This window comes from Musca domestica, unplaced genomic scaffold (assembly GCF_030504385.1).
Source record: "Musca domestica strain aabys unplaced genomic scaffold, Musca_domestica.polishedcontigs.V.1.1 22, whole genome shotgun sequence".
NCBI classification, from domain to species: domain Eukaryota; kingdom Metazoa; phylum Arthropoda; class Insecta; order Diptera; family Muscidae; genus Musca; species Musca domestica.
In genome coordinates this window covers 2128023-2146029 of record NW_026712262.1, presented here as the reverse complement: position 1 = coordinate 2146029, position 18007 = coordinate 2128023, and the positions used below count along the sequence as shown (strand labels likewise).

At 34.2% G+C, this 18007-nt stretch overlaps 1 protein-coding gene across 5 annotated transcripts in view; it reads left to right on the top strand.

Moving 5' to 3' along the window:
• LOC101901389 (GAS2-like protein pickled eggs) overlaps positions 1 to 18007 on the top strand; it is a 377420-nt gene that overhangs the window by 302974 nt on the left and 56439 nt on the right. For all 5 annotated transcript variants that reach the window (XR_009342326.1, XM_059123065.1, XM_059123063.1 and 2 more), the window contains 2 exons: positions 1320 to 1438; positions 5220 to 5494. Coding sequence is in view for 4 of the 5 variants with exons in the window: in XM_059123065.1 (XP_058979048.1) it covers positions 1320 to 1438; positions 5220 to 5494 (394 nt within the window). In the remaining variant the exon portion in view is untranslated. The remainder of the gene's footprint in view (positions 1 to 1319; positions 1439 to 5219; positions 5495 to 18007) is intronic.

The following is an 18007-nucleotide window of genomic DNA, read 5'->3' as shown; positions in this document are numbered from 1 at the left end:
AATCAGCTATGCTTCCCGAACACGAAACATATTTTCCAAAATTAGAGTTATGGAAATAGAGCTAAAAATAAAAGACTCATGTCTCGGAGTTTGAAAGTTTGTATCACAAAGTAACTTCCCCCTTCCCTCTTCCATATTTTCCGGATTAAGTTTAAATTTCCACCATTTCGATCCAAACCACACGTTTCTCCATAAAAAACCTCTGATTACATGTTCTCTTAAATTATGTTAATTTGCCAAAACTGAAGACATTTCATTTACATCACACACACACACACACCCAAATACACACCGCCAAATATTTCGGAAGCATTCCTACCGATCATTGCACTTTCAACCAGAATTAAACAAATACAAATTCTTGGCAATAGAATTCAAAGCTAGACAGACTTCTAGCCAAACAACCAATCCAACCCGGTATATAGCTGCCTAGCCGCAAATGAAAGCAGAACGAAATGAAAAGTACTTAGAGAACTATCAAAAAAACGAAAAAAAAAGGGGAAAACAAAATCACAAAAATAAACAACAACAATTCTCTTAAGATTAAATGAAAATAACACCGCAGAACACTCTGCCAATGAAATGCCATGCTGCTACACTTTGAAGAATGAAAACAAAAAATGGGGGGAAATAGAAAACTATTTCAATTAAATTTAGATCAACGAAATTAAACCGTATCCGCGTAAAATTCATTCACAGCAAATTAATGTTAAATAATAAACGCATCACGCACGCACCCCAACAACAACAACCGAAAAACAACAATTCTCTTTGATGTGCGCCCAAAACTAATAATGAGTCAATGAATGGATGAATAACTCCAAAGAAATGGCTGGCAGGGCAGGCAGGCAGGCAGATGGATTGAAAGACAAGCAGCCATGTAAAGAAGGAAGGGAATTGCTTAGAGAGCCACAAAAACCGACCAAAAGACAGACATGCAGACAAACAATCATGGAAAGACATCACTTTACCACAAAACAGAAATCCACAACAGCCATGTAGACCTTCCGTAACATCAACACCTTCCATTGCAGCAGCCGCAACAACTTCAATTGTAATCATAAACCCCAAAGATTTACAATTTATTTTCTTTGTTGGAGGAATAACAAATCTTCTTTTCTTCACTTTTATCCTTCTTTCACTCATTCACTCATCTGGGCTGTTTGTTTGTCTTAATTATTATTTTATTATTTGGAAATTGATTGATTTGTTGATAAGATTTTTTATTGTTATTTATTGTTATTATTATTATTGTTATTTGTTTTGTGTGGTTGTTGAAATAATATTGTTGTTGTTGTTTCTCTTCTATTTCTTTGCAGAAAAAGCCTTAAAATTATAGAGTGCCTCTTATTCGAAACCGACGACCTCATTATGAGAAAAAACGAAAAACATGTCATTTTATGCCTTTTAGAAGTTGCCCGCAGAGGAGCGAAATTCGGTAAGTAATTTGAGAGATTCCTGCAAAAAAAAAAGACTTTAAAAAGAAAATATTTATCTGATAAGAGAAAATAATTTGAAATATATCAGCTACGAAGGCCGACTAGTACCATCTGGTAATATACTACCGAAACATTTTAAAAGAGTTGCTCATAAAAAGTAGATTTTCTGAGGTGCATCAAGTGACGTGTTTCTCTCTTTCCACCAAGCAATTTCTTTAAGTTGGTATTAAAAATAGATTATTTGCTCTTTAATGTACCACAAAAATTGAGTTTTTCAAACCTTATTCCGCTGCTATATTTAGTTAATAGTTCAATTGAACTTAATCGTCCGTGAATTACCGACAAAAATCGGTAAATCTAAATGCTTATAATTTAGGTAATGAAGGGAATTTTCGGGAAGCTGGCGGGCAAAATAAAGTTGTCCCCAATTCCTACCCAAAGCAATTGTGCTATCAACTTTGATTTTGACTCTTCATTAAGTCAAGCCTTGGGCACGCAAAAATCTTGGCCGCAACCTTGGACATTCCAACAGGACTCAGCACCATCGCACTCAGCACACGCCACCCAAGAATGTTTGCAAAATGAGGTTCCTCGCTTCATTTCCAGCGCACAATGGCCACCAAAATCTCCGGAACCAATCCGTTGGACTAATGTGTCTGGAGTATTTCATTGGCCGTTTGAAGGTCATAATTCGTGCCAAAAGTGACCAATTCGAATAAATCTAAACTTATTCTAAAATTTGATGTTATTTCCGACATTTTTTGCTTTCATTTAATAAAATGTAAAAAAAAAATATATAAAAATTATGGCATTTGACTTTGTTGCAGTTTTTATTTATCTCACCCTGTATTATTGTCAAACTTCAAATACAATTATTTACCTCATAAAAAGAGAAAGGATCATTCGAGTTTGTAGAAAATTTGCAAATTCCAATATTTTTGTAAAATGTGAAATAAGAGTTCGATTGTCTTCAAATTTCACACATCGTAATATTTTTGTTAACACAAGATCTGGTGTGATAATGGGATGATATATCGGCTAACTCCTTTTGGTACCTCCCACACAACGGGTCTACATTTTGAATAGTCAAAGAGCTCATAAAACGCTCATGTAATACGAATTAAGCATCCGATACTCTTAATATTTTACATATCTCAATATTTTTACTATAATAATATCTGGTGTGAAGATTGGGTATAAAGGACCACTCCTCCTGGTACCTCCCCCACAAAGGAACAAAATTTTTAATAATTATATCACTAATAAAATGCGAAATAAGCATCCGATTGTCTTTCACACATCTCAATATTTTCACTAATGTAAAATCTGGTTTGAAGATGGTATATATCGGTTCACTTCTTCTGATACCTCCCACACAAAGGGTCAAAAATTTGAATAATTTTATCTCTGATAAAATGCGAAATAAGCACACATTCCAATACTTCTATCAACTCAAGATATATTGTGGAAATGGTGTATATCGGCTTACTCTTTCTGGTACCTCCCCCTCAAAGAAGTCAAAATTTTTAAGAACAATTCCTCATAAAATCGGAAAAAAACATTCGATTGTCTTTAATTTTCACACATCCCAATATATTTACTAAAGAAATATCTGGTGTCACCGGAATTGTTTCACATTTGGTATTTGAAGTTCGAAATGGATACTACACCCAAAGACAGAAAATTGTCTGTGCAAGTCCCCGTCTTCGTATAGCCTCCATATAACGGTACCTTACGATATTCGATATTTTGGTGATTTTAGCGACATTATTCACAGGAATTGTTTTAAATTTGGTGTTTGAAGTTCGTAATGGATACTACATTCTATGACAAAAAATTTGCTGTGCAGGTCCACGTTTTGGTATAGCCCCCATATAATGGTACCTACCTATATTCGTTATTTTGATGATTTTAGCTACATTATTCACCGATATTTTTTTCAAGTTTGGCATTTGAATATTATTATGGCTTATGACAAAAGATGTCTATGCAAGTCCACTTCGTCGTATAAACGCTAATATAATGGCTAATGTCGGTATTTTTAAGATTTTAACAGAATATTTAAAGGATTTTATTCTTTTGAAAATCGTCAAATTCTTTCCAAATGTTGGAGGGCATTCAAGATTCGGCCCGTCCAAATTTACAGATTTTTTAATTGTTGTTCCAAAATACCATAATAATATTCACTTCATAAACGCTTTGAAGTATGCAACCTTTAGTTCAGCTCATATAACACTTGACGGTTAGTCAAAACTCTTTTTGTGATTGGATATGAAGCTTAAACGAGAGAGAGTAAACAAAACGTAAACATATTTTGACATTTCCTCTGATAAAAACCTGGTGTAACACCTCATTGTTATGTCATGGTACAGACTTAATGAACTAAAACTAATTAACATTGAAGTATATAGATGGCGTTGGTTATACGACATAACTGTCAAGGATTGGTGCCTTATCATCTGATAAACATTGTCGTTTTTCTCACTTGTAAATAGACTTTGTTTTTATAGAAACAGCAATAATAGCCACTTTACAACGGATTATTCACTTTACAACGGATTATTCGCATTGATTTGCATTTGTTCCCGTACAAAATTCAATTGACGCAAAGAATGTTGCCTGCGGACAAGCCTCGTCGATTGGAATGGGCCCAAAGAGTCATGGGTCCGCCGAATATGGGCAACCCTGTATGTTATCCCAACAAATAAATATCAACAATGTTCTACAACGCAGATATGATTTATATTTTCTTTCCTCAGTATAGTTTTCACTTTATGAACGCCAAAAAAGTATGCAAACAGTGGAACCACGTCAATATTTATTTATTTCTCATTCCATACGAGCTCAATGATCAATAGTCTTCTTATATTTCGTATATTAACATTGAAGTATAGATGGCGCTCTTAATGTGAAATTTGCAAACTATTTATACAAATTTAGTAGCCTTTCAGCAAACTGTTCTTACTTCATTATGCCTTTGACAGCATCTCATTGTGAAATTGTATATCCATAAATCCATCCACAAATCAGAGATGAGAATCTATTTACTATTCACTTGAATTTGACGAGATCTATTACCAAAATACAGAGCAGACTTACTTTAATGGTGTAATTTCTATTAAATATTTTTAGAAGTAGAATGCGCCCGTTTCGTTAATTTACTCATTAAATATTACCGAGAAAACAGCAAGTCCGGGTAGACGTTCTTTATAAAAATCCATCGATATCGATAATAAGAAGGAAGTACATTGGCTCAACATGCACGTTCTATTTACCCCTTAAAAGTATACAACGTATTATATAATTGTTGCTATGTTCCAGAACCTGTGAGAATATACTTTTTTGGATATCATAAAGGGAAAATCGGCTATCGTAGTAAAAGCTTTTCATTCTTTCAGTTCTGGAACAGACCCTTTATAAGTCCCATAAGTCGACATTTTGTTTAATAGCAAAATCGAGTTATAAAATTTTGACATCGGCTGCCTACCTATAATCGTTAATAATTTCAACTTCAGTGTTCCTTTTTAAAAACTACTTAGAATTAAAATATTTTAATTATTGAGTGGTTTAATTTGTTAGAAAATCGAGGAAATATTCAAAAAAAATTCCATTACATGATTGCATTGCCTAAGTACTTTTCAATATAGCTATCACAATAAATCTACATCCTTTTAAGGTGTCAAATGTTCTCAGCTCAAATTATTGTAAATCCTTCGCCCTTAAATTCCTTTCACATTAACTAATTCCTTTGTTTCCCCTTCTTCTTTTGTATTTCCGCAGGTATGCTAGCTCCAATGTTGGTGCAAATGGAGCGGCAAATCGATCGAGAGATAGCCGCCGACAATAAAGCCAATGGCATTGGCTGTGGCACACAGACCGAATGTGATGGTACACAGACAGATTTTGGCGTGGGAACCGAGACGGTCGGTACCGAAACTGACATTTTCGACGATAGTGACAGTGAAAATGAAGACGATGACGATCAAGGTCCCATGTTAATGTACGGCCCACAGCCACAAATCATTACAAATGATTTGAAGAGTCTCGATGAGATGGTAAGTTACACAGTTACAAATGACAGAGAGACAGAACGATTTACAAATACATATATATATATATATATTTATTTTATATTATTATTATTAAATAATATTTAACTCCACGCTGTGTTTAACCATTGGGTTGCACAAAAAAAAATATTTAAATTGCAGTCAAATATTATTATTATTAGATTTTTTTAATAAATCTTAACGTCTCTTTAAACATTGGCCTACAAACAAAATCACCACCAATCATCCAACTAAGTGAGCGCATGCGCCTCGTCGTTGTTCTTCGAGTCTTTGTGTGTGTGATGGCTTGGTTTGGATATTTCAAGATTTTTTTATTTGACAAACCATTAACGCCACTTTACGCTTCAATTTTTGGAGTTTGGCTTCTGCCAAAGCAGAAACCAAAAAAATACACAAATCTGGTGTTACTTAGATGAATATTGTTGTGCTGGTTTAAAACCTTAAACGATAATTTAATGGCCAAACGGCTGCAAACAAACTTGAGGTTATTTCTTGTTGTTGTTGTTACCACAAATATGACCTTGCTGCCGGTTTTTGCTTCAAAACCATTTGGCAGAAAATTCTACGACGTAATGATCGCCGAGATGATTTATAATGCAAGAAATTGAAAATTATTATTTATGTACTGCTAAAAATAGAAAACACAAGACAAATATGGTTTTAATGGAGCTATGAAAAAGGCCTTACTTAATTTAGAGATGTCAATTGGCAATCATATTTTGCTCAGTTAAAAAGAACGGGAAAATTACACTGTGCGACAAAAATTCAAATTTTTAAATAATTACGGAGAAGATTAAGAAAGAAGAACTAAAATAGAAGACCGGGGTATCGGCTTTTTGAGAATTTACATCGTTAAGTAACCTAAATAGTGGGGAAAAATTCCCAAATCTTTCACACTTTTTAAAAATGTCGAATTAAGATTCCTCTGAATCCGGGCATTTTAGATGTATTATGTCTTCAGCAATATTGTAGGATACGAGGAATATTTTAGTCGAAGACTTTAACCCTCAAGCGAGCCAAAAAATGGGTCTTTTTGGTCCTTTCTTTAAATAATATTTGAAAACTCCATTTTAATAAAATGGTAGTAAGTGGGATCGTAGTAATTATTTGCCATAAAATTCTAATATTTATAAGTCCTAGAAGACGTCAAAAGTCTTAGTCTTACCTAGACGCCAGGAATTCATATATACAAAAAAATCATATTTTAAGGTTAATGACGTATTTTGTATAAATTTGTGAAAAAATCTCAAACGAAACACCTTTCTAGAAGAATGACATTAAAGACAAAAACATTCTTCATCAAATTTCACAATAAGTTACCAAAGAAAAGAAATCTCTATCTCATATGTATATCAAAAAAATAATTGCATCAATGTTCAAAGAAAAAAATCTGAAACTAAAGTGAAAATCAAGGTTAGTTTTTTTAATGTTAATTTAACACGTATCCAATCTGAGTCAAAATCTTCCTTTGCAATTCATTATTTGGGGAAAGTGTCAAAGTAAGAATTATTCTAGATCAAATTTCATTATGAGCGAGTGAACAAAAGAATTTTGTTTATCCAATATGTACCCTGAAAAATAGCATAAATTTTTGTTAATAACAAACCTTGTTCATTTTTGAAAATTTATCTCAAGAGTTTTTTCATCAAAAATGTTTGCTCTTTTTATATGGTACATATTGAATATACAAATTTTGTTTGTTGAGAGACTCATAATGAAATTCGATTTAGAATTATTCTTCCTTTAACACTTCCCCCAAAATGTAAAGGATTAAGGGAGATTTTGACTTAGACTGGAAACGTTTTAAATTTCACAGTAAAAAAGCAAGCACATAATTTTCACTTGTAGTACATAAATTTCGAATGTAATTTTCTTCAATACTATTGTATCTAGGTACATGGTTTGTTCTGAGATTTGAGGTTAAATTTTGTGTAGAATATTTCGTCTTTTATCGCCTCCTGCCTAAATTGATATTTTCTGTTACTTTCTGGCGTCTACTCGAAAAAAACGGAAAAAGTAATCAAATAAATGAGAATTTTTTTTTTGGAATATATTTTCTTGATATATAATGGATTTAGAAATTTTTTTCACTTGGTGAATAATAGTGAAATATGATGAAGAATATTTTTGTCTTTGGCGTCATCCTCCTAAAAAGGTGCCTTGTGCGACAATTTTGCATAAACTCACATAAAGTACGGCATTAACCCGTAAATTTCTAAAAACAAATATTTATGATATTTTTCATGTTATATTCTAATTATACAAATTCCTTTTGTTCGGAGACTCATAATGTACTTTGATGTAGATAAATTCTTCCCTTGACACTTTTCCCAAAAAACTGAATTATAAAGGGAGATTTTGGCTTACAATTGAACTGTGTTAAATTGTCAATAAAAAAGCGCACACAGATAATGTTCCCTTATAGTGCCTAAATTTCGATTGTAATTTCCTTGAAAACTATTGATCTTAAATATATAGTTTGTTCTGACATTTGTAGTGAAATTTTGCTAAGAATATTTCTTGCTTTGATACTTTTTGCATAAAATGCAATTTTATATAACTTTCGGGCGTCAACTCAAAAAGAAGGACCGAAGAAAAATTAATCAAAAAAGGAAATATTTTCGGTTTTATTTTTCTGGAACATTGATTCCAATATTTTTTTAAGATACAATGAAAATGGAGAATTTTGTTCAATGGTGACTTATAGTCAAATTTGGTAAGGAATATTTTTGTCTTTGGTGCCATTCTTCTAAACTGCCGTTTTGTAGTAGATTTTTTCATAAACTCACATAAATTACGGTTTTAACCCTAAAATATGTTTTTCAATATTTGTGGCGTTTCGGTAAGTTTTAGACTTTTGATATCTTCTAGAACCTATTGTAGAATTTTATTATGAATAATTTTGTAGATTGTTATGACTTCCTACGTTTCCGTTTTAATGGAGTTTTTAACCATATTTTTAAAAAATGACAAAAAAGGCCCCTTTCTTGGCTCAATTGAGGGTTAACATTTTTGAACTAAATATTCCTCGTATATTTATCTGCAATATTGCGGAAGACGCTATATACGAAAATGTAAGGATTCCAAGGATTCTTAATAAGAAAAATTCCTAATGTGTGAGAGATCGGAAAACTTGCCCTCTCTGTTTTGGCTAGTTTGCGCTGTAAACTTTCAAAACACCGTGAAACGAAACGTGTATGTTTCTTCAAATTCAAGCTCTACTTTCATAAACTTCTGGATTTCCCTTGTATTTTTTTTTTTTTTTTTTTTTGAAGCTCTGCACGACTTTTCACTGAAATTCTCAGAATTTCTCAAAATAATTAATTCTTGAAATAATTTGTGCATTTCAAAAACTTAAACACCAGCATTTTCACTGACCCTGTTTGAAACACTCACCTTCAACCCAAAAGCAAATTGAGAAAACTTCAATTTTTCACTGCATTTTATTCCGAACACCCCAACAAGGTCTCCCAAAAATTGAAATTGTCATTCTTGGCAAGCATATTTTGTTGTTTTCATTTCGTTTTTTTTATTTCTTCTGAAAAGAACTGAGCTAACAAATTATTCAATTGCTGACATTAACTGCTTTCTTGATATTGATCTGTTTCTGAGAATCAATGGCTAGGTGAAATTAACATTTGTCGTACGAAACCTTATATCATGGCAAGAAATCATAACGAAAATAATTTCTCTTGGCCAGAACAAGCGAACATTCGAACAAACCATTGACCACAACATGCAACCATCGAACCAACCGACCATGTAACATTGCAACTGGAAAACAATGAACCATAACCATAAATTTTCCTATGAAATCGAATTAAAGTCACGTTTTATGGTTAGGGCGCGCGTGCCCATATCGAGGAGCTATTGAAGTCAGAAATTTCTTTCACAACAACAACAGCAACAACATCAATTGACAACCGGAGGCCACAAATGAAATGTGCAACCGCAACAATGTTGGCACAATTCTTCCAAACACAAACACATACATCGATATTTTTTCAATAGGGAATATCAATAACCATGATCCCACCAGATGTACACTCATACATGTACATAGGCGGCCCAGTAATGCCTGTGCGGAACTGCTATTAACCACATGAACCCACAACTAACACGGTGGCCCACATTGGGACAACAATAACAAATGCAATGAGATCGCCACACTGATTATCGGCTGCAATCTGCATAGAGCAAAAATGAAGTGGTGAAATGAATTGAGCTCAAAAGCCACACAAAAGTTGGACGGCCAACCAGCCAGCCAGCCCACCACCACCAATCCATGAATGTAAATCAAGCTATTTTGTTGTTGTTATTGTTATTTTGTTGTTTATTCAAAAAGAAAAACATGTAATTGTTATGGAAAAATTATGAATATTTACATATTCAACTATAATTACAGTAAAAGAGGTAGAGTGAGAGCGAGAGAGAGGGAGAGAGGTTTGGTGAGAGGGTCCTTGGTTGGACAGATAGATAGATAGATATATGTCTGATTTGAGGAAGGAGTTACATGGATATGTCATGTTTTCGCATTTTTTTTTTTTTTTTTTTTTGATGGCTTTAATAAAAGAATGGACAGTATGTTAATGCAGATACATAGAGACATACATACATATTTATAATTGTAGGTTTGCTTGATTTCATTTCAAACATAAGTTAATATCTTTGTACAATGTCTATCTAAGCAATATTATTAACATATTCATTTGAATATTAACAACATTATTAAATTGGCAAATCGTGTATTTAATTTTTGATAACTGCATTGAAATCAAAAAAAATCAAAATGTATTGGGGGTTAGAAGAAATTTTATGACCCAAAATATGGGTCTAGACTCTAGAGCTGGTTAAGGAAAGAGACAAGAGAACACGTGCTCTCAGCAAGCGCAATTCTCTTCACACACCCAGCCAGAAATATTGAAAAACAATTTTACGAGAGAGTAAAAAAAGGGGGAGAAGATAAAAGTGCGGCTCTCTGTCTGGCACTGTTCTAGAGTTCTAAATAGATGGGCAAGTACGCAGGCTGGCGTTGATGTCAATTATTCTCCGTCATGAGTAAATTATTTTCAACAATTGTTTCTATCAAATAATTGTGATTATAATTATACCCTCATATGGCTACAGAGAGTATATACAGTGTTGCCATATTCGACGGACCCATCTGGCAACGCCATAACTTTTTACAGATATGTCACATCGCTTAATGACATACCGCGTTTGAAGCGTCAGTCCAAGCCGATTTTTACCATGAACCAATACACGTCACGCAAGCGCTCTGAAATAGTTGAAATTTACAAGAAGTCAATTGTAAAAACTCAACGTGCTTTTAAAACATTAAAAAATGTGAGAAGTGCGCCTTCTAAGAACACCATTAAGCGTTTATACGAAAAATTTTCGACTGGTAAGGCTCTTTCTAATCCGAAGAGGCCATATAAAAGTCGACCAAGGCGATCGGCCGAGAATATCGCTGCCGTACAAGCCAGTGTTGAGAGGTCCCCAAGAACATCCCAAAAACGCCGTTCTCAGCGGTTGGGCATGGCTCGGTCCACTTTACAAAAATTCAATTGACGCAAAGAATGTTGCCTGCGGACAAGCCTCGTCGATTGGAATGGGCCCAAAGAGTCATGGGTCCGTCGAATATGGGCTACCCTGTACATCATTTGATACGGTCAAAACTGTGCCTAGTCGAAATAACGGTTTTAGACCCTAGGTCTCTTTGGACCAAATCCGTTTCAGAACATTTGGCGTCGATTTAGCGATGTCCGTCCGTCCGTCCGTCCGTCTGTCTGTCTGGCTGCGCACGCACGATAACTCTCGAAGGGAGTATCCGATTTGGTCCAAACTTGGTATATCGTAAAATGTTTGTCAAACTTAGATAGTGTTCGGAGATGAGCAATATCGGTTCACTCCTTTTGGTACCACAAAAGGTCAACATTTTAAAACAATTTTTTTTTTTTGCACAGAAAGGGAAACGATAATCCGATTTTGCTCTAACTTTGCAAATCCTAATATTTGCATTAGTTCTAGGTCAGGTGCAAAAATGGACTATATCGCTCCACTCCATCAAGTACCTCCCCCACAAAGTGTCAAAATTTTGAATAATTACAACTCTTATAAAATGTGATGTAAGAATCCGATTGTCTTTAAATTTCACACATCCCAATAATTTTATTAACCCAAGGTCTGGTAGCAAGGTGGAATACATCGGTCTACTGCTTCTCGTACCTCCCCCACAAAAGGTCGAAATTTTCAAAAAAAAAAAAAACAAAAAAATATTTTCTGCACAGAAAGAGAAGCAACAATCAGATTTTGTTTCAACTTTGCAAATTCTAATATTTGCGCCAGTTCTAGGTCAGGTGCAAAAATGGATAATATCGACCCACTCCATCAAGTACCTCCCCCACAAAGGTTCAACATTTTGAATAATTACAACTCTTATAAAATGTGATGTAAGAATACGGTTATCTTAGAATTTTACACATCCCAATAATTTTATTAACCCAAGGGCTGGTACCAAGCTAGTATACATCGGTCCACTCCTTCTGGTACGTCCCCCAAAAAAGGTCTAAATTTTCAAAAAAAAAAAAAAAAATAATACCCTCGACCATTTGGAACGAATTTGAAAAATTTCAAAAATTAAATCCTTAAAAAATTCTGTTAAAATTTTAAAAATAGCCGTTATATTGGGGTCTATACGACGTGGACCTACATAGGCATTGTTTGTCGTAAGCCATTACCATATTCAAATTCGAAACTTGAAATAAACGGTGAATAATGTAGCTAAAATCATAAAAATATCATATATATAGGAAGGTACCGTTATATCGGAGCTGTGCGAACACGTGGACCAGCATAGACAATTTTCTGTCACAGGCTGTAGCATCCATTATGAACTTCAAATACGACATCTCAAACAATTTCGGTGGGTTTTGTACCTAAACTTGTCAAAATACCGAATATAGGGAGGTACTGATGTATGGGGCCTATACGAAGACCTGGACCTGCATAGACAAGTTTTTGTCACAGCGTGTAGTTCCCATTACAAACTTCAAATACCAAATTTGAAATAATTCCAGTGAATAATGTCGCTAAAATCATCAAAATACCGAATATCGGGAGGTACCGTTATATGGGGGCTATATAAAGGCGTGGACCTGCACAAACAATTTTCTGTCTTAGGCTGTAGTATCGTTTTCGAACTTCAAATACCAAATTTGAAACAATTCCGGTGAATAATGTCGCTAAAATCATCAAACTACCGAATATCGGAAGTTACTGTTATATGGGTGCTATACAGATAAGTGGACCTACACAGACCATTTTTTCGCATATATAAGATACTTTGAACTTGTGTGTAGTAGGTACCAGAAAAAGTAGCCGATATTGACCATTTTCTCGTTTAACTTAGGCCTAATGAAATTTTATGGTACATCAAGTTTGAACTAAATGGGAGTATCTGATTTCCTTCGCTGTGCGATAGGAAATTTTTTATAATGTTATCTCTTTTTACCATTTATGAGTACACCTAAAGGGAAAGAGTGTGCCGATATCAACTATTTTCGAACTTTATCCATGTTAGACAAAAAGATTTAATTGCTTCCAGCGATTATGTCTCTATGGACGACTTGTGAAAGCACTTCCACCTTTAGACTTCTGTAAAGACTTACCTACAAACACCCACCCCGAATATTTAGTAATCCTATCGTCAGCGTCTTCAATGAAAACTCAACTGTCCAAAATAAGCTTAACTCAAAAACATAAATAAATACATATGACAATCTCATGGAGGTGCACTTTAGCAATTATTTTTGTCGATCTTTTTTTGTGGCAGACAAAAAACAATAATATTCATGTATTTTTGCATGTTCAGATGAAGTAAATTTTTGATTTTTTTTCCTTGCCAATTGAAACAAAATAAACATAAGACTGCAAAAAAAATAAAACCCAAAATAATAACAACAACAGAAATTTGTTAATTCCATGTTGCGTGCCTCAGTACACTTTAAGTAAATGCTTGTATCCATGAAGTGTATGTTTACGTTTTTTTTCTTCTTTTTTTATTAAAAAAAAAACAGAAAACTTATACGTAACTATTCCACAATCCAATATACAAAAATATACAGACTGTCAGAAATGAAAACATTATTGCATTTGTTTTTGCAGTTTTTTGTTTTAATTCCTTTCCGTTCGGATTTAAGTATTCGTTCACATGTAATGTTCATTCGTTTCGTCCCGCAATTTCGATTTCGTTTACTTAAGTATGGACTTCTTGCCGCCACCGCCGCCGCATAAACAAACAAATATTGCATAAAAACGCTTGTTTGCGAAATTTATGTAAATTTCCTATTTCTAAATGCTACCAAAAGCGACAAGCCGCAAACGTTCAATAAATACGTATTTCGAATACAATGCCCTAATGAGCTATAATGAAGTCGAGTGGTTCATGTAGATGCGATTGCTGAAATAAATAATAAAAAATACAACTTGAACTGAAGCTTAATTAAAACGAAGTTAAGATGTTAAGACACTAGCATACGAAACAAAAAAATCGCAATTGTTTAAATCTTTCTAAAAATATCTAAATTCGTACCAGAAGACAATTTTTAATTGACTTCCAAATTATTTATATCGGGAAATCATTATTTTCTATAAAATAAGATTTTCTATGATTCGGAAGATGAAAGACTGGGAAAATTCTTAACCGCATGAGTATAAACAAGTAAAAAAGCTGGACCGAATTTTGAATACCCTCCAACAATTAGAACGAATTTGGCAATAATTAAAAAAAAATATAAAAAAAAATCTTAAAAATACCAAATGTAGCCGTCATATTAGGGTCTAAACGACGACAAAATACCGAATATCGGGAGGTACCGTTATATGGGGGCTATACAAAGACATGGACCTGCACAGACAATTTTTTGTCTTGGGCTGTAGTATTCATTACGAACTTCAAATACCAAATTTGAGACAATTCAATATCGCTAAAATCGTCAAAATACCGAATATCGGGAGGTACAGTTATATGGGGGCTATACGAAGTCGTGGACCTGCACAGATAATTTTCTGTCTTAGGCTTTAGTATCCATTACGAACTTCAATGCCAACTTTGAAATAATTCCGTTGAATAATGTCGCTAAAATCATCAAAATACCGAATATCGGGAGGTACCGTTATATGGGGGCTATACGAAGAAGACATGGATCTGCACAGACAATTTTCTGTCTTAGGCTGAAGTACCCATTACGAACTTCAAATACCACATTTGAAACAATTCCGGTGAAAAATGTCGCTAAAATCATCAAAATACCGAATATCGGGAGGTACCCTTATAAGACATGGACTTGCACAGACAATTTTCTTTCATAGGCTGTAGTATTCATTATGAACTTCAGATACCAAATTTGAAACAATTCCGGTGAATAATGTCGCTAAAATCATTAAAATACCGAATATCGGGAGGTACCGTTATATGGGGGCTATACGAAGACGTGGACCTGCAAAGACAATTTTCTGTCATAGGCTGTAGTATTCATTACGAACTTCTAGTACCGAATTTGAAACAATTCCGGTGAATAAAGACGCTAAAATAATCAAAATACCGAATATCGGGAGGTACCGTTATGTGGGGGCTATACGAAGACGTGGACCTGCACAGACAATTTTCTGTCATAGGCTGTAGTGTTCTTTACGAACATCAAATACCATATTTGAAACAATTCCGGTAAATAATGTCGCTAAAATCATCAAAATACCGAATATCGGGAGGTATCGTTACATGGGAGCTATACGAAGACGTGGACCAGCACAGACAATTTTCTGTCATAGGCTGTAGTGTTCATTACGACCTTCAAATACCTAATTTGAAACAATTCCGGTGAATATTGTCGCAAAAATTATCAAAATACCGCATATCGAAAGGTACCGTTATATGGGGGCTATACAAAACGTGGAATTACATGGCCCATTTTAAATACCAAGAGTCCTGCAGACATAATATACATTTAAGTAAAATTGTATCCATCTACTTAATTTCGTTCGGAAGCTACAGTGATTTCCACAGACTGACGGATATCTCGGAATCGACATAGAATTTTATGCTGATCAGGAATATGTATACTCTGTGGGGTATAAAATGTATATTTCGAGGTGTTACAAACGGAATGACAAACTTAATACTATCCATACTATGGTATAAAAATAATGGTCGTCTCCTTCAGGAGGGTCTTTGGGAGGTGAGTCTTTTTGTCATATCTCTACAGGATTCCACTCTACTATCCTCTTTTTTCGTTTTCTTTGAGCTTGAGGTTTTGTTGTCTTTTTTATTTTAATTATTATATTCCAATATTTCTATTCCTGAAGATGTTCCATTACCTGATCTTCATTGTGTCACACACTCCAAAAAATATCAAATTACCCAACTATTAGCCACTCAAATTAAAAATAAAAATATCCATTCCAGCCGATCTCAAATTCGAAACCAAGCCTATGGCATTTAAAAGACACATTTACGAAAAGAGACAACCCATTATGACCAGTTTAAAAGAGATAATTAATCGTTAAAAATAATTGCCATATTAGTTAAAAGCACAATTTAAATGTTTAAACACACACAACAAAGCAACAACAATAAAATACAATTTATGTGACAGATAATTTGTTGTTCACACTTGTCAGACGGCATTTGATTTACACACGAACCATTTACATTATCGGAAATCTTGACAGATTAAATGTCAAGATGTGTGAGTGTGTGTTTTGCTTTGGGCCTCAAATGTCAGTTTTCCTGTCTTGAAATCAGCGATCTTACAAAATATTAGTTCAACTAATTGACATAGACAAAAATAGCACTTTTGAGTGAGGGAAATTTTAATCGGTGCTGGTAAGTTTTGTGACAGTGACAGAAAAATTCATAAAATTGTCAGTTATGCTGATGACAAGTACGATGATGATACAAATCTCGATAAAAAGCCATTAATAAATATATCATGGAGAAGGGCAGGGGAGACCATGGAAATCTGATACAAAAAAAAATGTGAAAAACAAATTACGTTTAAAAAGTCAAACCATGTCACCAACAGTAGCCGTTGTTTTGCTTTAATTTTCCATGAAAATACCTTTCGTTGTAGAAGTTCACAATTTGTATGCAACAGCGTGTTTTAATGGTTTTTGTTTTATTTTTCATTCGTTGGGTTTTATGACTTTTATGTTCTCTGCATTGTTTTGTCCGTTGTTTCCTAATGTCTCGTTGGGATGGCAGGGAGTGCACAGTGGTACTTTTTTGGGTCTTAAAGGCGTACATATATAAATATGTTTTTAAGATAGGGATTCGTAGACGAAACCAAAAGTCGACGAGAAAAAGCGGGTCCAGCCATTTTACTCGTTAAATATTATCGATAAAAAACACCATAGAAAGTCGTTTAGTATCGATAAACTCGTTAATCAGTGACTTGTTTTATCCACAATGGCCTCAGACCCTGAATTCCTGTATTTTTCTATGCGGAAAAATGCCTTAGTCACTATATAAACCCCATATACGCCTATTTATAGACCCTGATTCTTTTTATAGAAAAAGAATACTTCAGCCATTGAAGACCCAATTTTTTCTATATAAAAAGTGCTTCGGTTTTCCAAGGCCAGAGTTGGTTTTTTGAAAAAAAAAATCTAAGGATCCACTTTTTCTCTACAAAAACTATGGCCCCAGGCACAAAGGTCCCGATTTTCTAGAGAAAAATTACCTAAGGCACACTGATGCCCCAATTTTTTTAGGGAAAAAATTGCCTCAGCCACACATAGCCCCCGATTTTATACTCTATAGAAAAAAATTGCCCCCAATATTATTCCATAGAAAAAAATTGCCTCGTACAGGCTGAGCGCAAGATTTTTTCTATAGCATACAAATAGTCCCAAGCACATTGAGGGTCTAATTTTTTCTTTAGAAAAAATTGTCTTAGGCACACTGAGGCCCCGATGTTTTTTTCTAAAGAAATAAATACCTCAGCCCACTAAGCTCGGATTATTCTATAAAAAATACTTAAGCCGACTAATGCCCCCATTTTTTATAACCTAGCCATATGACTACATATACGACCTAAACGTGCCTCATATAAATAACGGTTTTAGACCCTAGGTCTGTGGACCAAATCCATTGCAGTGCATTTTCAGCCGATCTAGGGATATCAGTTCGTCTCTGTTGCTGTCGATCTGTCTCTCAAACTTTTCAAATCCTAATCATCAGTATCAGTGCTAGGTCAGATGGGAAAATTGATAACATTGGGCCACTTTTTCTAGAACTATACCTAAAATAGGGTCAAAATTTCAGTTAATCATTAATCCCATAAGTGGTATGAAGATGAGATAGATCAGGCCATCCTTCAGGTACCTTCCCACGACAAGTCAAAATGTTGAATAATCACAACGCTTACAATATGCGAAAGAAGATACCGACAATTATATTATATATTTCGCATATCCCAATATTTTTACGTACTCTAT